General features: G+C 56.7%; 1 protein-coding gene and 1 long non-coding RNA gene across 18 annotated transcripts in view; one reads left to right on the top strand and one right to left on the bottom strand.

Moving 5' to 3' along the window:
- Crtc1 (CREB regulated transcription coactivator 1) overlaps window positions 1–23,120 on the top strand; it is a 76,694-nt gene that overhangs the window by 28,296 nt on the left and 25,278 nt on the right. For 12 of the 14 annotated variants that reach the window (XM_046436538.2, XM_046436537.2, XM_046436535.2 and 9 more), the window contains exon 2: window positions 22,194–22,310. In XM_046436538.2, coding sequence (XP_046292494.1) covers window positions 22,194–22,310 — 117 coding nt within the window. Of the gene's footprint in view, window positions 1–21,165; window positions 21,393–22,193; window positions 22,311–23,120 lie in introns of those variants that run through there. The other 2 variants (XM_058576494.1, XM_058576497.1) reach the window with 2 other exon arrangements.
- On the bottom strand, window positions 15,581–21,441 carry LOC124087593 (uncharacterized). Of its 4 annotated transcripts, XR_009226012.1 has the most exons (6): window positions 21,129–21,435; window positions 19,476–20,500; window positions 18,421–18,969; window positions 17,852–18,002; window positions 17,342–17,621; window positions 15,581–17,125 (listed from the first exon to the last, which is right to left on the bottom strand). It is a non-coding gene; the product is annotated as an uncharacterized LOC124087593 (long non-coding RNA). The 4 variants fall into 4 exon arrangements; XR_009226011.1 differs by having other exon boundaries at window positions 15,581–17,621; window positions 18,421–19,385; window positions 21,129–21,441; XR_006850163.2 differs by having other exon boundaries at window positions 15,581–17,621; window positions 21,129–21,436.

Raw genomic sequence — 23,120 nt, 5'->3', positions numbered from 1 at the left:
CCCCTCCTGAAGGGTCCCTCGCCTCCCCAAAGCCCCACGGCTGGGGACCAGGCCTGCTGCACAGGTACCCTTGGGGGACTTTCCAGATCTATGGCACCATCTCACCCAGGGAGAAGCGTGGCTTGAGTGACGCTGTGACACCCTTACCTGAGCATAAAACCTCCACAACAGAACTGCAGTCTTCACGTGGATGGCCGCAGATTGAGAGAGTGACTCGGGGCCTCCTTGGGGAGCGTCAGTGAGGATTTGCGGTGACCGCAGGGTGGGCGTCAGCCTCAACAGCATCCCCGGGGTTCCTGATTCAATCGCAGAGAGGGAGAGGGGACAGCTGTTCCATCCGCAGGCAGATGCGAGAGTGTGTGGTGCCTTCTCCACTTGCTGGGACTGTCTCCAACTTGAGAGAGGTGACAGGTCTTGAGAGAGGTGACAGGCGGTGTCGGTGTCGTTTTTGTCCAGGGAGGGGCTTCTGTGATGAGCCGGGTGTGGGTCCAGCAACTGTGCTGCTGGGGGCTCAGGAGCCTCCTGCGCCTCAGCCCCGCCCACCCACCTGGGTCCTTGGTTTCCCTAGGCCAGGGGAGATGGTCCCACCTGCCTTAGGTTGGGAAGCCATGCAGATAAATGTCCCTGGCTCCTGTAACAAGCGGCCACAAACCAGGCGGCTAGAACCACAGGAATGAGCTCTCGCAAAGTCCTGGAGGTTCCAAGTCCAAACTTCAGGCATCGGCAGGGCGCCTGGGCCTCCCCAGCTCCAGGGGAGGGTCCCTCCTGCCTCCTGTGGCTTTTGGGGGTCGCAGACATTCCTTGTCTTGGAGCCATATCCCTTCAGTCCCTGCCTTCCCCTCCTGATCTGTCCCCCCTTTTCTGTCTCTTATGAGGGCGTCAGCCATGGGATTTGGGGTCCTTCGTAGGTACTCCAGGATGAGTTTTTCATCCTTGGATCGTTTGCTTATTTCCATCTCAAAGACCCTTTTCCCAGATAAGGTCGTGCACTCTTGGGTTCCAGGACGTGGCTGTGTCTTTTGGGGACATAGGTGAGCCCGAATCTGGGCTTTGATTGAGGGTTCGGCCGGTGCCTGTGTGTTGCGGACTCAGACATAGATGCGGTCCCTGCGTCACGCTCTTCTCAGTTCCCGAAGGTCTCTGGCCCTGTGAGCACCTGGGCCCCGTTGGGGATCATCTCCCCTGTATCCCCCTGGGGACATCTGTGGGAGCTGGTGTGCTCCCTTTGTCCCTGCAGACCTCTCCATGCTCCCCCTGGGAGCCAGTGTCCTCTCTCCCCTGCCCACTAGACTCTCGTTGATGTTTAATCCTGTTCTCCGGTTCCGCTCCTGCCCTGTGCCATACCGATTTGGGGAATCTCTGACCTCTGTGGGGCCTCTGTACTTTGTGCCCCGTCACTTCTCCAGCTCTCACCTGAACCTGGTCACCCACCAGCAGCTTGGCTCACCTTTGGCTTCCCTGCTGTGGCCTCTGGGGAGCCCCTTGCCATCCTCACCAAACATCTACCATCAGGCCATCTCTTTGGTGTCTGGAGGTTTAGGCCTGCTTCTGTACTGGACAGGAGGAACCTGGGGTCATTGGTCCCCTCCCAGAGCCCAGGAGGCCTTGGTCACCTTCCTCAGAGGACAGAGTGGCCTGACTGTCCCCCAGCCCCAAGGGTGGGGCCCTCAGTCCACACTGAAGAAGTCATAAGTTCCAGTCTGAGCTGTCCATGCCTGAGGGGCCTCCAGTCTGAGCTGTCCATGCCTGAGGGTGCTGGTGAATGCAGCTCGGTTTCTGGTACCTGCTGGCCGGCCTGCGCCCTCCTCTGGAAGCCCCGCTGCCCTCTTGGCTGCGCTTTGTGCTCTCCCCTCCTCATCCTAGCCTGTGTGCGCCTCTCCTGGTCGGGTCACGGGGCTCTTCCTTTGTTCTGGAGAATCCCTTCCTTGTTGACCGTGGCCTTTCTGAACTGCTAGCTGCCATCCCTGCCACTTCCACCCTCCTGCTCTGCCCAGTCCTCTCGGGGACGTCCCTGGGTTGTCCCTGGGTTGGGGGCAGTGTGGCCCTACCCTGGGCCCCTCTGTGCCCACGTGGATTTCCCGTGGATTTCTGGAACATGTGGCATGTCTCAGCTCTGGAGCTGGCCACGGCACCCAGACACGCTCTCCCCTGATTCTTGTGCCCTAGTCCTCAGTCTTGTCCGACTTGAGGCTGTGCCCTGGAACGGGATCTGGCTGCTTGTTCTCCTGACGCAAGAACATCTTTGCGCATAAATCTGCGTTTTGGATGATCTCCCTCAGGATGGCTTCCCAGAAGTGGGATTACCGGGTCGGAGGTCGGGAACGTGGCTCAGGCTCTCCACAGATGCTGCCAAATGGCGCTGCCGATGCTACCGGCCACCTGCCTCGGAGTCCTGATCATTTCCGCCCCTGCTGATGTGTGCTGGCCTTGTTTCACCCCTGGGTCCCCTGGGTGGCAGTGGAGGACACTAGGTCTGGGGAGGAGAAGATGTTGCCCCGGGGGCCCTTGGGGCTGGAGCCTGGAGCAGTAGTGGGTTGAAAAGTGACTCCCCCCCAAAAGAAAACCAGTGAACAGTCCCTCACAGCCATTCATGACCATGACTATGAGTGTGACCTCATTTGGAAATAGGATCTTTGCAGATCTGATCAAGTAAGTATATGGTTCTGGGTGGTTTCTGAATCCAGTGACTGGTGTCCTTATAAGAAGAGAAGGTCGCTGGGGATGTGGCTCAAGCGGTAGCGCGCTCGCCTGGCATGCGTGCGGCCCGGGTTCGATCCTCAGCACCACATACAAACAAAGATGTTGTGTCCGCCGAAAACTAAAAAATAAATATTAAAAAAAAAAAAAAAAGATAAGGTTGTGGCTCAGAGGTGGAGTGCTCGTCGGGCCACGTGTGGGGCACTGGGACCACGTAGGAATAAACACACAAAAGTAAAAGTGTTGTGTTCATCTACGACTTTTATATATATGTATATATAAAGAAGGTACAATTAAGAAAAGAGAGACAGGAAGGGAGGGGCACATGTGAGGAGGCAGAGATTAGGGTGATGTGTCTGCAAGCTCTGGGCATTGCGGGAGCCACCAAAGAGGCCTAGGGCAGATTCTGCCTCCCAGCCTCAGGGAGCCCCCCTGCCCACACCTTGACTTTGAACTTATGCCCCCAGAACTGTGAGGGAATGTATTTCTGCTGTTTCAGCCACTTGGTTTGTGGTTGTTCGTTATAGCAGACAACAAATATGCCCACCAGGAACTTCCTCCTGCTCCTTCCTTTGGAAGCCGTCTTGGTTCTGGAAGCCTCTTTGGTCCCCAGCCCCACGGCCTCCCGTAGGTGTCAGCCTGGCCCTGCTGGAGCCCCGGGCAGCTCCCCCAAGTCACAGGTGAAACCAGATGCCCGGCTCCTGCCTGGCCCTCAGTGGTTCCTGCAGAAGCCCAGCTCATCTGCGTGGTGGGATCTCTGCTTCCTCTACAGACTGGGGGAGGGCGGGCCTCGGTGCGGTCGCCTGCGCCCTGAGGGTGGCCGCCCTCCTTCCTCTTCTCAGCTGACCCCATGCTGAGGACGTCCGTATATGACCAGGGCCTTGAGTGTAAGAGGTAAAAAGCCACCTCAACACTCCCAGGCTGGCCATGGCCTCCCCTGGGTGGCAGCAGCTCCTCAGCCCCTTCTGCAAGGTTACTTGCCCTTTGCCTTGGCTCCGTGTAGACCATGATGCTCACTTCCAGGACCGTTGTGGCTCCCCTGGGCCTGCTGGGACACATCCCGGGCAGGAATGGCCTCTTGGCCTGCTGCGCGGAGCCCCCTACACCTGCACGGTCAGCAGGTGGGAAGCCATGCTCGCCCGGCCCCCAGCCTTGAGGTGGAGGAAGAGCCGCCAGGTTCAGTGCCCGGGAGACCCCAGATCCTCGCCATCCACCCCGTTTAGCCCTGGGGTCTGGGGATGTAGTTGGAAGGGCTTCTGAGGGGGTCCTGTGACCCTTCCCCACTGGACAGGGTAGAGTCACTGACATCTGCCACCCTCCCTCCTGTGTCCTGGGCTCCAGCCCTGCCTCCCCACCCCTCTGTAGTGACAACCCTGATGGATGACCTGGACTGGTCCCTGCTGCCCTCACTCCCTGGGACTGTCCCCAACTGCTGGGCCTCCACTTCTGCCCCTGCTGTTGCTTCTGCCTGATCCCCTGCCTATCTTATTCTTCACTCTGGAGGGTCCCCATCTTTGGCCCTCCCACCCAGCTTGGCTCTGTGTGTCCTGCCTCTCCTGGGCCCCAGAGGACCCTGCTCTGCAGCCCAGGCCTCCTCCCTTGAGACCCCTGCCCTGGGCTCCTCCCTGCCTCGTCACAGGCCCTTCTGTTACTTGCCAAAACTCCTGGGGACCAGCTCAGAGACCCTGTAGCCCAGGTGGCCTCCTGACCCTGGAGAGCTGGCTGCCTTTCCTGCTGTGCCCCAGCCGTGGCTGAGCCCGTTTCACAGATGAGGCAGGACGGGGGTCGGGGCCAGGTTCATAGCTGCCACAGCAAAGTCCAAGGACTAAATGGCTTCAACCAATAGAAGCCTCGTCCTTCTGGGGGCCAGAGGCCCAGGATGGCGGTGCGGCAGGGCTGCTTGCTTCGGAGGCCGCGAGGGAGTCCGCCCCAGCCCGCCTCTGAGCTCCCAGCAGCCCTCGGCAGTTCCTTGGCTTGTGGCCGCGTGAGTCCAGGCTCTGTCCTCACATGGCCTTCTTGTCTCTGTGTCTGTGTCCTCCCCTCTTCTTAGGAGGACGCCAGTCATTGGATTTAGGGACCTCCCTAAATCCAGGGTGATCTCATTTTCAAATTCTTAACTAATTACATCTGCAAAAAACTTAATTTCAAATAAGGTCACATTGCGAGGCTTCCGTGGGCAGGAATTTAGTGGGGTGAGGGGTCCGGGGCGGGTTCTGTTTTGTGCACAATATATCCTGGGCTGCCCACCTTCAGTCCCCATGCTGAGCTGGGCTTGGTGGCACATGCCTGTCATCTCATCTCCCTCAGAGTCTGAGGCAGGAGGACCCTGTCTCAAAAAAAAAAAAAAAATGGAAAGAGGCGGGCGTGTGGCTCAGTGGTAGTGCTTGCCCAGCCCTGCTCCGACCCTAGCACAATCAGAAGCAAATAGATCCTGGTGTCCAGGTCGCCTGGACTGCCTTGCAGCCCGAAACTCCTTCAAGCGGATGGTGGCTCCTCTAGCAGCTCCCACCCGAGACCCCTGGGAGCAGGCCTCTTGCCTTATATTCACGAGACGGAATCCAGAAATTCACCCACAGTCCGACTGTCAGTGTCAGCTGTCCGGCAGCCCTGGAGGACAGGCATCAGCTGGTCACGCCTACATCCTAGACTCTCTCCAGGGCTGGGTACAGCACGGTGTAGCTCAGAGACCCCTCCCTGTGCCCTCACACCCCTGTGTCCTGTGAACTCCTTCAGAGAGTCTGGGATCTGTGGGTCTTGACAGGGCTTGGCTGGTTGTGGCCACTCCCTGAATACTTGGGGTGTAGGGCCACTTAGGGCTCCCCAGTTCTAGATATGGCTGTCCATGGACATTTGCTAGGGGCAGCACGGGTCCCTGGCTGTCAGGGCATGTCAGCCTCCTGGACAGACACAGGCAGGCAATGTTCCCCTGACAGGGTGCTATTGTTTGAATTTTGTGCTCCTCCAAACTCATATGAGGAAGCCCTAACCTCTAATGTGACCGTATTTGGAGATGGGGCTTTTACGAGGTCATTAAGGCTAATGAGGCCTAAGAACAAGGCCCTAGTTTATAGGATTGGTTTTGAAGAGGAAGAGAGAAATTACGTCTGCACCCCATGTACCCAGACAGGGCCCTGGAAAAACCCAGGGGGCAGATCCCTGCCAGCCAGGAAAGCACCCTCGCCAGGAGTGGAACCAGCTGGCACCTGGTCTCAGAATTCCAGCTTCCAGGGGGTCATTTTGGAAGCAAGCCACGCGGTCAGAGAGCTCACCTCCTGAAGAGGTGGTATTTGGCCTGAAACCCAAATGGTGAGCAGGGGCCACCATAGAAGCTTCCAGACAAGGGTGTGGTAAGTGCAAGGGCCCAGTGGCAGAATGCAGGAAGGCCTGGGGGCTGCAGTGGGAGGTTTGGGATGGCCTCCAGGGCTGTGAAGTGCAGCCCTCAAGCTCAGGGACGCTCCTGGTGACAGGAGATGTGCTCACAGGCCCTGGAGAGAGCCTGGCTTGTAACCAAGGCCCCTCCTGGCACCCTGCTCCTCAGTGCCTCAGTTTCCCTGCTCACAAAACGTGGGTGCAGTCGTGTTCCCGCCCTTGCAGGGCTGCCGGGAGGCCCCATTCAAAGAGGGCGCTTGGCCAGCTGGCAGGCCAGGGTCTCCTGTCGGGGGAGGGAGCCCCTGTGAACCAGCTGTGCTGCTCGCCGTCCCTAGGGACGTCCCTCCATCCCCGCCAGAGCATCCGTGTTCCACAGCCGCCACCAGCAGAGAAACAGAACGTGCTCACGGCGACCCTGATTCAGTTGGGTCTGGAAATTTGGCAGCGGCAGTGGAGCCTGATTAAAGGCATTCCAGGCCCCGGTGTTTGTGTATTTGGTTCTGTATTTACACTTGGGGAGCGAGAGAGGAGGCAGCCCCGGAGCGTCCCGAGGGCCGGGCCTCAGTGACTCAGCCTGGAACCCACGCGCCTCTCAGGCTCTCATTCACTCCCGCTCCCGCCTTCCTCCCCGCTGGTCCGCGTTTCCCGAGATGCCCCGCACAGCCAGCTGAGGGCCCTCCGTCAGCCTGGGGGCCAGGGGGCCAGGCAACAGCAAAGCTCCACAGACACTGCCTCCAGACGTGCCCCACACGTGAGTGTGAGAGTTAAGCTCCGAAGCTGCTAGAAGGAAACCCAGGGGCAGCTCTTCCTGACCTTGGACAGCAGTGGACACTGAGACATAACAAAAGCGCAGCAGCAAGGTACATTGGACACCATCCCAGTGAAAACTGTTGTGCTTCAAAATCCATCCTCAGGCATCTGAAAAGACAGCCTGTAGGATGGGAGAAAAATATTTGTAGTTTGTGTATTTGATGGGGGATGAATTTCCAGAGTGTCTAATAAACTTCTTACAAACCAACAAGGAAAAGACGGTGCAGTTTAAAAATGGGCAAAGAACTTTGAATAGACTTTTTCCCAAAGGTGACTTGTAGAGAGCCGACAGGCAATGCAGATGCCCAGCGTCACCAACCACCGGGGAAATCCAAGTTCAGAAGCACCATGAAAGCCGGCGCTACGGCACATGCCTATAATCCCAGGGCTCGGGAGGCTGAGGCAGGAGGATCACAAGTTCCAAGCCAGCCTCCGCAAATGTGAGGTGCTAAGCAACTGAGCGAGACCCTATCTCTAAATGAAACATAAAAAGGGCTGGGGATGTGGCTCAGTGTTTAAGCACCTCTGGGTTTAGTTACTGGTACACCACCCCCTTCCCGCCCACCCAAAAAATAGCACAGCGAGACACCATCTCACACCCCCAACTACTGTTATCCCAAACCAGTGACGGGGGAGCAGCTCTGGTGGAGCACAAGGCCTGGGCCCATCCCAGGGCTGCACACACACGGAACAGGCGTTGGGGAGGAGGCAGAGGCCTGGAAGCCTCCTCCGTGGCTGGCGGGAGCCTAGTGTGGCGGGCTGCTGAGGAGCGCGGCCTGCAGGTCCGCCACAGTTAGTGCAGGACCTGCAGCCTCCCCAGGCAGAGCCGTGAGGTTGGGAAGTGGGTGCAGACACAGCTCGTGTTCCCTGCAGATTGTTCCCAGCAGCCAAAAGGTTCAGTTTCTGGAGTCACAGCCCAAGTGTCCGTCAGCTGGTGAATAAATAAGCGGAAGCGAGGCGCACACATGCGTGGGGTACCCTGGGCTGTAGGAGGAGTGAGGCCCCCGTCCTGGACGCAGCACAGGCAAACCTCAAAGATACGTCATGTGAAAGAAGCCAGACACCGTTGCCACACATGGCAGGATTCCTTGATGTGTGATGTCCAGGAAGGGGGATCGCGGAGATAGAAGGCAGATCAGTGGCCGCCCGCGCTGGGGGAGGGGACAGGGAAAGACCGCTGGCGGGGCCGGGCCATTCTTAGGGAATGGAAACATCTGGAGCCAAAGTGATGGCTGCACAGCACACTCGGGGCCACTGAGTCGGGATACCGACGTGTGGTTTTCCACCTTTTTAAAAAAACGCACATCTTTTAATCTAAAATAAAAAGGGGCTGGGGCCGCTCGCCTAGCACGTGTGGGGCACTGGGTTGGATCCTGTGCCGCGTCCGGCCAAGGGAGCCGAGTCCGGCGAGGGACGGCGAGGTTAAAAGACACACAGGACACCAAGGTTCTTCATCCAGGAGTCAATAATAATCTTTATTGCTAACACACCTTTTTTTATACCCCAAGCAGCAGAAGTGGAAAACTACCCAAAAGCAGGAGGGAGGGGGGAGAAATTTAGTTTCAACATCTATTATTGTCAGGTACCGAAACCTCCCTTAACAATAAGTCCATCAGACCAGAAAAGGTCAAGGCATTCCCGTGGGATACATATGTCTCAGACGGACAAGCAGGAACAGAAAAACCGCAAGTTCGCCATGGCCTTGTGAGCTGGCCACACTGGCATGCAGAACAAACTAGTGGAGGTAGGGCTCCAGGGGCCAGGGTGGACCTGTTGCCAACAAGTCCCCCTCTTTTGTTTTTTGCATGCCAGTGGGAATCAAGTAGCCCCTGTCTTAGGTCGTTCACAGCCCTTGCGATGCTTACCCGTCTCTGGGAAGGCCCCGATTCCCTGGCTTAGGTCGCACAGCAAGCGTGAAAGTTGCCCGTCACTGGGTACTACAAGATCAGCTCAAGGTGTTATGACCTATCAAGACATTATTGCGGTAAACGCTTAACCGTCTCCACCCACGGGACCCATGACCGTCACCGCCGAATGGCAGATGTGATTGGACCGAGAGATTAGACAGCAAAGATCCTAGTACAGGAAGGCAAGAGGGAGAGGTATGCATAGAGAAAAGATATGGCAGGAGTTCTTCTTTTAAGGAGGACACTCATCTTCGGATAGGTCTGAAGTATATCTCAGAGAGGCGATCATCCATCTTCAAGCGTTGATAGTGAACCTGTATTGGCTTAGAGGCTAAGATATTAATTTGATCCTTAATGAATTGTACTATCTTATTTACAATGTAGGGTCCTATTGCCACTACTAGAAGGAGGCCTAACAATGGCCCCAATAAGGGAAGAAGATAAGGCAAAAATCCATTAAGTCCAGTCCAGAGAGGGTTCTCAAATAATTCCCTCCTCCTTTTTTCTAGGTCTTCTTGGAGTTGTTTAATTTTTGTGCGAACTATGCCAGACTTGTTAGCATAAAAACAGCACCTCTCCCCAAGGGCTAAACAAATTGCCCCTTGATTGGCAGTAAGCAAGTCTAAACCCCTCCTGTTCTGAAGAACTACTTCTGCTAGAGAGTCTATCTGGTCTTGTAAGTCTTTAATGGTTCCCGACAGGGTTTGCACATCATCTAGGATGATGTAGGATTGGAACTGTTAAGTAAAGAAAAGGTAGTTTCTAGGATATCTAATGTATTGGCATCTAAATCAGGAAACTGGGATTTGGGCAATATCAAGGGGTGGTATGTAGGCTTAGGGATCTCCGGCTTTAAAAGCTTAATCACCTGAAGGTGTTTGATAGCATCAGTGGGTCCCCCTCCGTCAGAGACTCCGATAGGGGCCTGCATGGGCCAACAGGAAGGTTTACCCACGACGCCCTCACATCCCGCCTCCGTTAACCGAGTCGTGATGCCTTCCCCTCCCCGGTCACCAAGAAAAGGAATATAATTATAAGTGGTCCCCCATTCTCCACGGGTGTTAGTTAGGATGGCCTCAAAATACTGTTTTCCTTGATTATTAACACAAATTGAGGCCGATGTATAACAGGAGATGTGCATTGCTGGGGTATAACGACAAGTGGCGGAACAGCTTCCAAGAGTCTCAGTCGGATTAGGGACAACAAGTCCGGGCTTATTAACACATACCCATTTTGGTTGTTTAAATCCTCCGATGTTTTCATTGAGTTCAGCCGCCATGTAGGCTACTTTAGTCCCACAATCAATGCTCTGGATATAACCAGAGGGGGCCGAGTGCTGGGGCCCTCCCTTACACTCACAAGGGGCTCCAAAAAGATATTCATGAATATTTCCAGGTGGGGGGTCAAGCCCTCCTTCAGCAAACCTGTCCAGAAGGAGTGCCACAAGAGGGGTCCAGCTCATGAGGTGTGTCTCGGCACTCACTTGAAGGGGTGAGAACAACAACGGCAGGATCAGCCATCTTGGGAACTTCATTTTGTCTTGAATTTTCATTCACCGGTCTGGTGCAGCGCTCCGGGATCCAAATGGGCTTCTCAGTTCCTGGGGGAAAAACACATACAGCTCCCCTCACTCTAGCTAAGAGTGGAGCCGGGGGTTGCCACTTTTCAGTGGATAAATCTTTCCACCTTATTTGAGCATCTTGTACAGTGGGAGGGGAAAAGTGGCGTTGTGCAGCCGTGCGCCCTCCAGTGTCAGTGAGTAAAAAATTTAAAGTAAATAAGGTTATGCTTAGAAGTGCTTGTGGTCCCTGACAATTCCGGTATATCTCCCCCTCTTTTGTTTTTTGTAAATAAGTTTTTAAATGTTGATGGGCTCGTTCCACGATAGCTTGTCCCTGTGGATTATAAGGGATTCCAGTCTTATGATTAATTTCCCATTGGGTGCAAAACCGTTGAACCGCCTGACTTACATATGCGGGACCATTATCGGTTTTGAGGCATCGTGGGGTGCCCATGGAGGAAAAGGCTTTTAGAAGATGACTGATTACGCCCTTAGCCTTCTCTCCAGTATGTAAGGTGGCAAAAATGAAGCCAGAATATGTGTCAGTGGAAACATGTATAAAGGAGAGCTTACCAAAGCTAGGGAAGTGTGTAACATCAGTTTGCCAGACATCATTAGGTTGTAGTCCTCTTGGATTAACCCCAAGGGAAGGAGAATGAATAAATGGTGCACAGGTTGGACATAATGAGACAATCTGTAAAGCTTGGTCTCGTGAACATCCTGTGTGGAAGCGTAAAGACTGTGCATTTAAATGAAATTTGTTATGGAATTGTAAGGCCTTATCATATTTGGTCGTCACACAGGAAAGGCCAACAGCATGAGTAGTAGCGTCTGCTTTTGCGTTGCCCTCTGACAAAGGTCCAGGGAGCCCTGAATGGCTTCGGATGTGGCCAATGTATAGAGGATCTCCTCTAGCCCAAATGAGAAGCTGAACTACCTGTAGTTGTTCTGTGATGGTGGATTGCTTTCCAATATATGATGCTGTTTCTATGACTAGAGCCAGATTGGCTACATACAAGCTGTCAGTATACACATTAAGAGGAATAGAACTATAGACTTTGAGAGCTATGATTAAAGCTTCAACTTCTGCCTTTTGGGCCGACTGACCTGACACAGGTTGTCGGAGAATTTGAGATCCATCAAAAACGACGGCAAATCCCAGACCCCTTTTGTATAACAAAAATAGGGGTATTCCAAGGGGAGGTAGAGGGCACCACGTGTCCTAACTTAAGCTGGTCTTGAACTAATAGGGAAGCGGCCTGTAATTTGTCCTTAGTTAGGGGCCACTGTTCTACCCACACAGGGTCATCTGATAACCAAGTAATGGACAGTGGAGGCGGCCGCACTTCAGTGGCCCCTAGGATAAATTTTCCAGTCCTCTCCGGTCTCTTCCCCGCCGGGTAACCTGTTCTGCTGGATCCACGGGTGATATTTTGCCCTCATGTCTCTTTTTTAGTCCCCTTCCAGGGATCCATCCCATGTCTAGCATTGTATCATTAACAAAGTCATTATTTCCTTTCAAAGTCTGGGTAGTGAGAATAGCCCCCATTTGATGAAGCAAGTCCCTCCCCCAAAGATTCGTGGGGAGTCCAGTCACCACATAGGGCTGGAAATGGCCACTATGTCCTTCGCCATCTCTCCATTTTAAAAAGGAGGCACTTCTTTTTGGTCGGGTCTGTCCTATCCCCTGTAATATGGCTGAGGGACTCTGGAGGGGCCAGGCAGGTGGCCATTGTTTTTCAGAAATGACAGAGACATCCGCCCCCGTATCTAGTATTCTCTTGAAAGCCTTGTCCTGTATCTCAATGGTCAGGTTGGGACGCGAATCCAAATGAGCTACCCAAAAGGCCTGGGGAGTTCCAGTGAAGCCAAAGCTGCCGTCGCCCTGGGACCCCGGAGGGTGTGCCCAGGAATGGAAGCTAAGGGCAGCAGCAGCAATTGAGCTATACGCTCCCCGGGGGGAAGAATAACAATTCCTTGGGTAGCTTCTACTACTATTTTTATTTCTCCCTGATAATCAGCATCAACAACCCCCGTAAGAATCTTCAAGCCCCACTGAGTTGCGCTACCTCGTCCCAACACTAGTCCCACCGTCCTCTCTGGCAGGGGTCCAAAAACCCCAGTAGGCAGCGTCTGAGGTCCCATTTGGGGAGTTAATACCGCTTGGGAGGTGGAACTGAGGTCCAGTCCTGCGCTTCCTGGTGTTCCCCTGGGGAGTTCCCAGATAGAAAGGGGTTGGTCAGTGGGAGGCGGCGGAGACGCCCACTCCCTGGGGCACTGTTTTGTCTCTGCATTGCCCCGTACACTTTGGCTTCCGGGGCCCGGGGCGGGCCCCTGCTCCCGTTTCCCGACGGTATTGGGTTACCCTGGATGTCAAATTTTGACCTGCACTCACTGTTCCAATGATTTCCTTTATGACATCTAGGACAAATTTTAGGCATCCCTCTGCCAGCACCCTCGCTCCTTTCCGGGCAGTTTCTCTTTATATGTCCCTCTTTCCCACACTTAAAACACCCCTTAGAGCGGGTTCCCCTGTTATCAGCTTTTTGCATTCCAGTCTTAAGGGCAGCAGCCAAAACCTGACCAGTAATATGAGGCCCATCTATATCTTTGTATGCTCGAATCATGTCATCTATACTTTTGGCCCGGGAGGACTTAATAGCATTTTGGCAGTAAGTGTTAGCGTTTTCATATGCCAGTTGTTTAATAAGTGGCATAGCCTGTTTCAGATTAGGGAATATTTTTTCAGCAGCCTGCATTAGGCGGGCTATAAAGTTTGAATAAGGTTCAGAGGGTCCTTGAGAGATCTTGGAAATTTTTGCTTCAGTCTTAGAAACGGGCAGGGTTTTCCAGGCATGGACTGCAGCTGAGGCTATTTGAGCATAAACACCTGGGTCGTAATTAATTTGTTGGCCTATGGTGGCATACTGCCCAGTTCCTGTCAACATTTCAGCATTTCGCCGTTGATGGCCCGCATTCAGGTTAATCTGAGCCAGCTCGCGGCACCTTTTATGATATTCACTTTTTCACAATAAGAAATCCCCTCCAGATAACACAGCCCTGCAAAGTTGCTGCCAATCATTAGGTATCAGTTGACTGGCTGAGAAAGACTCGAAGAGGGTCAATGTGAAAGGGGCATGAGGTCCATAATTAATGACCGCCTCCTTAAGCTGTTTTATGTCCTTGAAGGCTAGGGGGACATGGGCTCTGGCCGGCTGTCCATCAGCATCGGCGTTTTCAATCATTGGAAAAACCTGAGCCGCTCTAGAACCCCAGTGGACCCCCGCCCGTCTAGTAGGGGCGTCCTCATTCCAATCAGGATTATAGGGAGGAGGTGCGGCAACTGAGGGGGCCCTAGGCACCCTCACATTTGCCCTTTTAAGGCGATGTTCTAGTTTTTCTATCTCCCTTTCTAATCCCTCCTCTTCCTCAGAGAGAGAACTGAGGTCCTCAGGATCCTTTTCGGGCTTAGAAATCTGGAGGCGTTTCCTACCCTCCGAGCCTGAGTCCTCAAGGGGACCCTCATCCTTTAAGGATTCTGCCATTTGCTCTTCCTGCACCTGATTAAGGGCCTGTTCACATTCAGCAAGCTGATCCTTGATCTTTACTTTATCTGTTAATAAAGCATCCTTTACCAACCTCCCTAAGGAAAAGGTGGCAACTGGGACACTGTCCGAGCCCCGGTCCCTCAATAATTTCTGAAGGTCATGCCTCACCAGGTCCCAGTCACTATTATTAAGAAATCCTCCTGTCAGAAACCAAGGACAAGCCTGGGCAATAATTTCAACGAATTTGGTTGCAGTCTTAGTTTTTATTCCTGTTCCTTGTGTATTTAACAGCTCTTTCAGTTCGTTGGCCAGACGAACCTTCGCTGTTGAGTTACCCATGGTACGTACCCTGTCTCTTTAAAATATCTTTAAACCAATCCTCCCCCTTCTTTCTTAGAAGGTGAGCCCCGTCCGCTTACCCCTGCTTTCCGGATCTCGGTGGGAGCCTCCAATTGCCGCGTCCGGCCAAGGGAGCCGAGTCCGGCGAGGGACGGCGAGGTTAAAAGACACACAGGACACCAAGGTTCTTCATCCAGGAGTCAATAATAATCTTTATTGCTAACACACCTTTTTTTATACCCCAAGCAGCAGAAGTGGAAAACTACCCAAAAGCAGGAGGGAGGGGGGAGAAATTTAGTTTCAACATCTATTATTGTCAGGTACCGAAACCTCCCTTAACAATAAGTCCATCAGACCAGAAAAGGTCAAGGCATTCCCGTGGGATACATATGTCTCAGACGGACAAGCAGGAACAGAAAAACCGCAAGTTCGCCATGGCCTTGTGAGCTGGCCACACTGGCATGCAGAACAAACTAGTGGAGGTAGGGCTCCAGGGGCCAGGGTGGACCTGTTGCCAACATCCTGAGCGCCACATAAAATAAAGATCTTGTGTCCTCCTACAACTAAAAAGTACTTTGAGCAAAACAATAAAAAGGAAGCAAGCGTCCGGCGCGGCTGGAGTGGTTCTGGGCTCAGTCCTGGCCCGGGGCTCTGCAGGGCCCGTCCCGCCCAGGTCTCCTTGTGGGCAGCGTCCGCCCTCAGGGCCTCGCACTGATTGCTCTGCACCAGGGCTGTGCCCCTTCGTCCGTCCAGCCTGCCATCTTCACAGCTGCCCTCCTAGTGACCCAGGGTCCCCAGCACCAAGGTGAAGGATCCACTAAGGGACATGCAGATGTCCCCAGGGCATCACATCTTCACCCCTGCCTGGAACAGGGCCTGTCAGAAATCTGAGGAACGTGCATTTGGTGCGTTTTGCTCTGGGGCAGTTCCTTTTGCCCTTGGAGGAGCCCAGAAAAGGCTCAGGAGTCAGACGTTCAGGGTTCTAGTCTCCGTAAGTTGGCGAGCACGAGCCTCCCCCCAGCTTTGATGTCACTCAGGAGAAGCTGCAGGGAGCTCATCAAAGGCCGGTGCCCAGGGCTGGGTGGAGGGCTTGGGCTCATGTCCAGCCCCCTCCCCCTGGAACCAGCCCTCCCTGAGGCTGGGGGCGCCGTTTCCCACCAGGCCAGCCCCCTGGGTGTGCAGAGTTGCTCTGTCCAGCCCCCAGAGCGCTGGAGCCTGCGCGTGGTGCTGTGATCTGGGACGAGGCCCATGCCTACTCCTGCGGGCCTTGTTTTAAATCCGAGGTCTCGGCTGCAGGGAGCAGATGGCGCCTCCCCCAGGAGTGCGGGGGTGGGGGGGTGGGGACGGTGTCAGGGCTTCAGGCGGTTTATTTGCTGTGGGCCTGGGCACCATGAGCAGGCCCTGGAGCTGTCGGGCTGAGGTCCCTGGCCTGGCTGATGATGCAGAGTGTCACTGAGAGCTTCCATCCTCTCAGCCACTCTCTGACCTTGGCTGCCACTGTGGTCCTCAGACCCGGTGCCACCAGCCAGCCCCAGGGCCTTTGCACTTAACATTTGTCCTTCCCTGTTCTTTGCCATGTCCTCGAGGCCTTCATGGCTCTTGCTTTCAGCCCAGCCTGAACCTCCACGTTTGCCTTCTGCCCCCGCCGCTTCTTGCCCGTGTGCGTGCTGAAGTCCACCAGCCCCGGGGCTCCGCAGGTAGCGCTCTGTCTTTCTGGCCTGCTGCCAGTGCCCTCCACACAGAGCAGGGCCCAGTGTTGGCCAGATGCTTTCCTTGGGGACGCTGTCATGTCAGCCATTGCAGACTGGCCGCTGGGCCAGTGTGAACTGTCAGAAGGACGCGCCTGTCTGCGGAGGGGGAAGTCTCCTGCCACCACGACTCTCAGGACGCTTGGAGGACCCCGTGGAGCCCTGTCCCTCCGTTCCTTGAGCAGCCCTGCATTCAGAGCCCCTCTGCCCAGGCTGCCTTCCTGGGACTCCACCTCAGGTTTGCAGGGCCCGGGTGGCGAATGACCCAGGACACCGAGTGTCACCAGCTGGAGCTGGCACAAACAGCACGCCCTCCCCTCCCTCAGCGGCAGTACCTGCCACTTCTACACTTGGACAGCCCCCCTTTGTCCTCGAGCCTCAGTTTTCGTATCTTGCCCGGGGGGAGGGGCAGCAGCTTGTGTGGGAACAGGCGGGGCGCGGGCCCTGCCTGGGAATCCAGGAGCCGTCTGTGAATGGTTCCTCACATCTCACTGTCCCCCACATGTGCTGGACTCCACCACTGTCCGGCTCTGCTCTGGGCCTCAGGGAAAGTGTGACCGGAGACAGACCCACAGAGCTTGGTCAGGGGCTCAGCTGGAGAAGGCAGCTTTCCAGGGCTGGGTGGTGTCCTGTTCCCAGGGAGATGCTTCCTGGCGGGGGCAGTGCCCGTGCAAAGGCCCTGCAGCAGCCGTGACTGGTGTGGGCGGCGGAAGGGCCCCAAGGAAGCCCGTGTGCTGGGGTACAGTGTTGGGGAGAGTGGAGGGCCAGACCATGCAGGCCGTCCCGGTGGGAGGGCCAAACTGAGACCTGCTCAGCCCACACAGCTCCTCCGTCCCCAACTCCTGTCTGCGCCGCTGCCCCTGAGCAGGGCGGAGCTGGCCAGTCTGCTCCCTTTAATCTCATTAGAAGGCCAGGCTGTTGCCCTAGTGACTGCCGACAGGCCTAACCAAGGCCACGCCGTCTGCAGTAAGGTGGGGATGGTGGCAGGGGAATTGTCACCTGGTGCCGCACAGGACTCCTCAGGAGACTGGGGACTGCCCCAGGATCTTGTCCCCTCTGGAGAAGTCGCCATAGCCGAATCACTACAGGCCTTCCCAGGGTCACCTGGCCACTGCTCTCCAGCCTTGGGACCCTGCTTCTCCCAACCTGTGGGGGATGGGGGATGGGCCTGCAGGAGCGTGGACACTGGGTGCAGCAGAGCCCATCAGCACAAGGGGCCTCCTCAGGCTTCATGGGATGGGGATTGAGGATTTTGTGCAGAAGGTCGTGGGACATAAGCAGAGGCTACACGGGAGGTGTGGGGGGTCCCTGCCTAGAAATGAGGGGCTGGGGCTGAGGGCAGGGCCAGAGGCTGCTCTTTACCTCGAGGGAGCTGGTGTCCTTGATAACTGAACCGCTGCTCTGACCAGGAGCACCGGGTCCACCTCTGGGCACAGTCCTCTGTTGTCTCCCACTGATCCCTGGTCCCAGGAGGGCTCTGGCCCCAGCCGTGCAGGGCCATGCAGGGTTCCGCTCAGGTGTGGAGTCCATGTCGTCTTGGCCACTTTCTAGCTGGGCAGCCCTGGAGCTTGCCATCCTCAGAAGGCCTGTGCGTTTGATGGTGTCACCCCAAAAGATATGCCAGCATCCTCGCTCCTAGAACCTGGGGTTGTGTCCTTAGTTGGAAATAAGGTCTCTGCAGATGTAACTAAAGGTCTCCAGATAAGCTCATTCTAGATTGGGGTGGCCCCTAAATCCAGTGACAGGAACTATCCTCCCTCAGTGTCCAAGGGGAATTGGCTCAGAACCAGGAAATGGATGGAAATCCATTTCAAGGACCTTCTGTAACATCTAGTGTGTGTAGATCTTGCGCATGCCCTCCCATGGACTTACCCCCGCCGCCCGCCGTTGCGGACCGTCTCCTTCACCGTGACTAGTGCTCAGCAGCTGCGTGGCCGTGCTGGATCTGCGCATCTTCAGTGTTAGTGAATTTTTTCTCCATGTAATTCTGATCTGCAGTTGGTTGGGTTCACGGATGTGGGACCTGCGGATATGGAGGGCCGACGCCATGACTATGACAGAAGGTAGCGGAGGGCAGGTCCAGAGAAGCCCGTGTCATAGGGGATTGGAGGGTCGTGGCCACAAGCCAGGGAGGGCCTCCCCCTCAGGTGGAAGCAGCACTGCGGATGCCGTGACTGGGCCTGCAGCCTCCTGGACCGTGAGAGAACACGTCCCTGTGGTTTGGGCCACCCAACCTGTGGTCCTTTGGCAGCCCCAGGATACTAACATGGCTGTCACGATGCTTAGCTGCATGGAGACCTGGGCATGGCTCTGCACCCCAGGGGAGAGCCTGAGGAACACCCAGTGGGCCCACCCCAGAGGCCCAGGGATGGGGTGGCACGAGATGACCAGAGTGTGTGCTCCTTCCAGTCCCTCACAGCCCCACTGACGCTGGGACCAACCTGAGACACCTCTGGGGCCTGGGAGGTCCCTTCAGAGCCAGGGCAGTGGCGGGGACATCTGTCCTCAACTGTCATCCCCTCTGACCCCAAAGGCCAGGCGCTGCTGAGTGGTTGGTCACAATCGAGGGTTTGAGGTTCATGGCCTGGGGATGGTGTTCTGGAAAAGTCCAGGGCTGCTGCTAGCAGGCAGCAAGCGAGGGACCTGTAGCACTTCCCTCAGGTCTGCCGCAGCCGCACAGCTCTGGTGCCAGACGCAGCAGCGACCATCCGACCAAGTCCCAAGTGCTGGCCATCTGGTGGGCTCGGGAGGCTAAAGGACGGACATTCATGAGGCGGGGCAGTTCAGACGTGGTCATTGAGGTGACACAAGCCAGGAGATTGTGGAGCCATGACGAGAGCACAGGTAGCCCAGCCGGTGGTGCTGTACCGAGGTCGTGGCTGTCATTTGACTCCCACGCTTCAGGAGTGAGAGGCGAGCTCTGAGGGACGCTGGGCGAGGGGTGCTCGGAGCTCTCAAGAGCATCTCTGCCATTTTCTGTAAATCTACAACTTTCCCGATAAAAACAGTGTCAGGACAGTCACAGAGCCAGGGCCTGCTGTGGCGGCGACGGGGGCTGCTCCTTGTGTGGGACAGGGAGGCCCCTCCAGGATGCGGGTGGAGGTGGGCTGGCACAGGAGAGGCCCTGCGGGAGCCGGGCTGGGCAGAGTACAAGGTGGGGGGCCAGGGCATCGGGGGCCCATTCCCATGACGGGGGAGTCTGGACTCTGACCCTGGTCTGTCTGACCCTTAGGCCACAGTGAGGGGCACCCTGGGAGCTGTGGCCTGGGCTTGACGTCCTCTCCAGGCTTCAGCTCCTCATCTATGGCCCTTTGTCGGCTCTCATGAGTCTGGGGTGGAGGGACGTTGTCTGGAATCTTCTGTGCCCTCCTAGGAGGTCCCTCCAGGGCCAGGCGTCTGGTCTGACCTTGGGTTACATCAAGGTCAAGACTGACTGTCACTGGAGTTGGGTAGGAGGGAGTGGCCGAGCCACTGACAGAGCCTTCCAGCCTCCTACCTTGGTCTTATATGGCTTGCAGGTGGGCCTGTCCCCAGCCGGTGACCATGAGCTCAGAGGGCAAGAGCAGTGGCGTCTGTCCATCCCTGCGTGTGTCCGTCCATTCACCCGTGTGCCCCGTGTGCGTGTGTCCACCAGCAGTGTTGCTGCAGTTCTGTGCGGTCTCTGGCTTCAGGAGCACAGCATGGTGGGGGACAGGATGATGACGCCGGGAGAGGGACATAACAAGGGATGTGGCGTGACCGCAGGAAGAGGTTGAGCTAACTCCAGTGCCTCAGTGCCCAGCAGCTCACTGAGCTGAGGCGTGAGGTCCACTGGGTAGAGAAGGGTCCTGCTCCCAGGGGTTTCCAGCCAGGCCTGGGGGGCTGTCAGTGCCTACAGATTCAGGGAGTCCCCACGTCTACTCTCAAGTTGGGCAGCGCCAGGAGGACTGCGCTCATCTGGAACTGTCACAGGGTGGATTATCACAGCAGAGGGACGTGAGTTCAGGTCAGAAAGGGAATTGGAGACTAAGCAGTGACTTCCAGTTTCCCCTCCAGTGGAGTCACGTGGACAGTGTTGGAACCTCCCAGCTGTGTGTGACAACAGGCATAGTGTACTGCCAACCGGGGATGTTCCCTGGCCTTGGGGGCTGAGGTTTTTACTGGGGGTTTGTCCTGTCCACGTGGATAATCACCAGGGTGGCTGACATCAGTGTCTAGTTCCTCCAGAAGCTGAGCTGATACTGGGTGGCCCAGGGCCTCCGCCCTAAACCACAGTGTGGACATGGACATCTAGGGTGGCCTGAGGCCCTGGGGATACAGTAACTCTTTTTTTCGTGGTACTAGGCATGGAACCCCGGACTCACAGGCTAGGCAGGTGCTTTGCTCCTGAGCTGCACCCCCAGCCCTTTCTATTTATTTTGAGACAGGGTCTTGCTAAGTTGCCCACACTTGCCTGGAACTTGGGATCCTCCTGCTCAGCCTCTCAAGTAGGCATGTAGCACTCAGTGACAACCGTCCTCCATGACATTCAGTCCGGACCTGCTGGGTTGGGGCATCACAGGAAAGAGGTTTGGACAGAGGTGGGACCTGGGGGCTGGGAGCATCCTGTCAGTGTCCGATCCTATGAGACGATCAGCAGGTTGGCCTCGGGCTCTTGCTGACGCCGGGTCTCCTGTGTGGACAGCACGAGCGCCTCCATTCGTGCCCGACCTCTGCGCACAGATGCGCCCTGTGACTGAGTCTAGGGAAGGGGAAGCCGAGACCTGGAGGGGTGGAGGGCTTAGGCCTCAGAGGCCACAAGGTCCACAAAAAGTGGACAGAGCACGGGCTCCTGCCCTACAGCTCTGACACAGGAGGATGTGGATGAGGTCGTGGGAGGTCGGAAGGGACCTGTGCCCAAGCAGAGCCGGGGGACAGGAGCTGCAGGGGCCCCACCCACCCTGCCTGGCCTCCCCCTCTGGCCTGCAGCTGGCCTGTTTGTCTCGCAAGTCTGCCAGGAGGGACGCAGTGGGGTGTTCTTGGTGGGCGTGGCTGACGGGCAGCCACTGTGGGCCGGGGCCTCCCAGCCTGACCCCGGGCCAGGCTGTGCAGGTGCGGAGAGCCACCCAGGAGCACACGAGGTTAATCTCGCGCTCAGCCCCACTGCAGCTCACAGGAAGCAGCTGTTTACCTGGGCGAGGTGCTCTGCTGGGCGCTCAGCCAGTTCCCGAGCTTCGCTTCCCCCTCCGGTGTCCGAGGCCCCCCAGGAAGCTGGGGCTGGCGTGGGAGAGCAAGCAGCCAGGCGGCCAGCTCCCGAGCCTGCCAGGAGCTGTTTGTGAGGGAACGCGAGCCGGCCTTGTTGTGTACACAGAGTGGACCTAGCAACCGCCCCTGCCGGGCCGCAGCCGACACTGCTCCCACCTTGCACCATGGCAGCCGCCTTCCCGGTGGCCGGGTAGGGATTGTGGGCCATCGTCCCTGAAGGTCATCTTGCCACCTGGGCCAGGGACCTCTGCCTTTGCTCCCTGCAGATTAGAATCAGCCTGGTGGGGAGGCGGGACCACCTCTCCGCCCTGTTCTGGGGCAGCAGGGTCAGTCAGGCAGCTGCAGGCCTTGCGCCAAGTGCTGGTCGCTGTGGAGTGAGCAGCAGGGACACCGCCCCATGAAGGTGCCTGCTTCAGCGAGGCCCGCGGGATACCCAGAAGGAGCCTGGGGACATGGGCAAGACTCCCAAGAACTCGGGCTGGGTCTAAGGGACTCGCTCAGCCACCCTGGTCTTGAGTAGGCTGCCACAGGGATCCGAAGGGCTACTCCTTGAAAGGCGTCATTGTCCTTTGGAGACAGCACTCTCTGATTCAGGCCATTGGAAAAATGGTTTCCCAGGTCCAGGGTTCCATCCGCAGCCAGGACAAGAAGTGGCTCCCGTGGGTGCAGGGCTCCTCTTGGGCTGGTGTCTGTGGTCTTCTCGCTCCTTTGCTTGCCTGCTGGGGCAGCCAGAGAGGCAGCTGCTCCCCAGCTTCACGATCATGGGCTTCCTTGGGGGTGCTTCCTGCCTCAGGAGGACCATTCCAGTGCCTCCAGATTCTCTGTCAGTTTTGGTCATGAGACAGTTGACCTCGTTGAGGACCCTGCAGTCTCCCTGGTGGATGTGCACCTCATCGCCTAGGTCCTGTGGGCACCTTGGGGGCTGGGGCTCTGTGAGGTGCACTCGGAGGTACCCCCTCCCTCACGACAGCGGGCAACTCGTCTTTTGCAGCTTCAGCTTCAGAAGTCCCAGTTCCTGCAACTGGGCCCGAGCCGTGGCCAGTACTACGGAGGCTCCCTGCCCAACGTGAACCAGATCGGGAGTGGCACCATGGACCTGTCCTTCCAGGTGAGCCCCCTGCAGCACTGCCTCCCCTGGGGGAGCCCCTATAGCCTCCCACCTGAAGTTGGTCCAGCTCTGACCCTTCCCTCACCACAGAGCATGTGCTGTGGACTCTGAGGGCAGTTGAGGTCACCCGACAATCGCCTGAGCCCTCCCTTCCCCTTCCTACTCTTTTTCTGTACTGGGGACATTAGGAAGCAGCGCTTCAGCCCTGGTTCACTTGCCTGTCCGCCAGCCTGTCCCCTGTGAGCAGACCCCAAAGCGAGCCCCCGTCTGGCCGCCTGTGAGCATTCCAGCAGCCCCTACACCTGTCCGCCTGCTGTGCGGCAGCGGGAAGTGCTCAGGGCCTCTGGGGCTTGGCTCGGTCCCGCCTCACTAATCCACAAGCCCAGCATTTCTCAGAAGGAGGCCCGGCCGCCTGACCCCACTTGTCTGCAAACGTTTCTTGGCAGAGACCCACACAGCGGCTCCCGCAGGCTGCAGGCCGCTGCACACGGCCTTATCGAATACAACGGGAGATAAGGTCCCAGGATCCTCTGCCTGGCCTCTGGTCTGCAGGTGGAAGCAGGAGCCGGTGGTGGGGTCAGGCTGTGATTCAGGGCCACCTTCAGGGCAGTGTCTGGGCTCTGCATGGACAGGTCCCCCCAGTGATCACACTGCCGTCCAGTGCTGGGGAGAGTTGTGGAAATAGCCCTGTCCCTGAGTGCTGGCAGGCCTGGTGGAACTGAGGGCCGTCTCCCGGGAGCTCAGTGTCTCTCACACCGTGGCAGGGATGGGTGCCACCGCAGGCTGGCTTGGGGTCTGCCGGGATCGGTT

This window comes from Marmota monax, unplaced genomic scaffold (assembly GCF_021218885.2).
Source record: "Marmota monax isolate L192 unplaced genomic scaffold, Marmota_monax_Labrador192_F-V1.1 WCK01_AAM20220418_F8-fsc00021, whole genome shotgun sequence".
Lineage (NCBI taxonomy): Eukaryota > Metazoa > Chordata > Mammalia > Rodentia > Sciuridae > Marmota > Marmota monax.
Note: the sequence above shows the minus strand (reverse complement) of the source record. Positions and strands in the feature narration are given on the sequence as shown.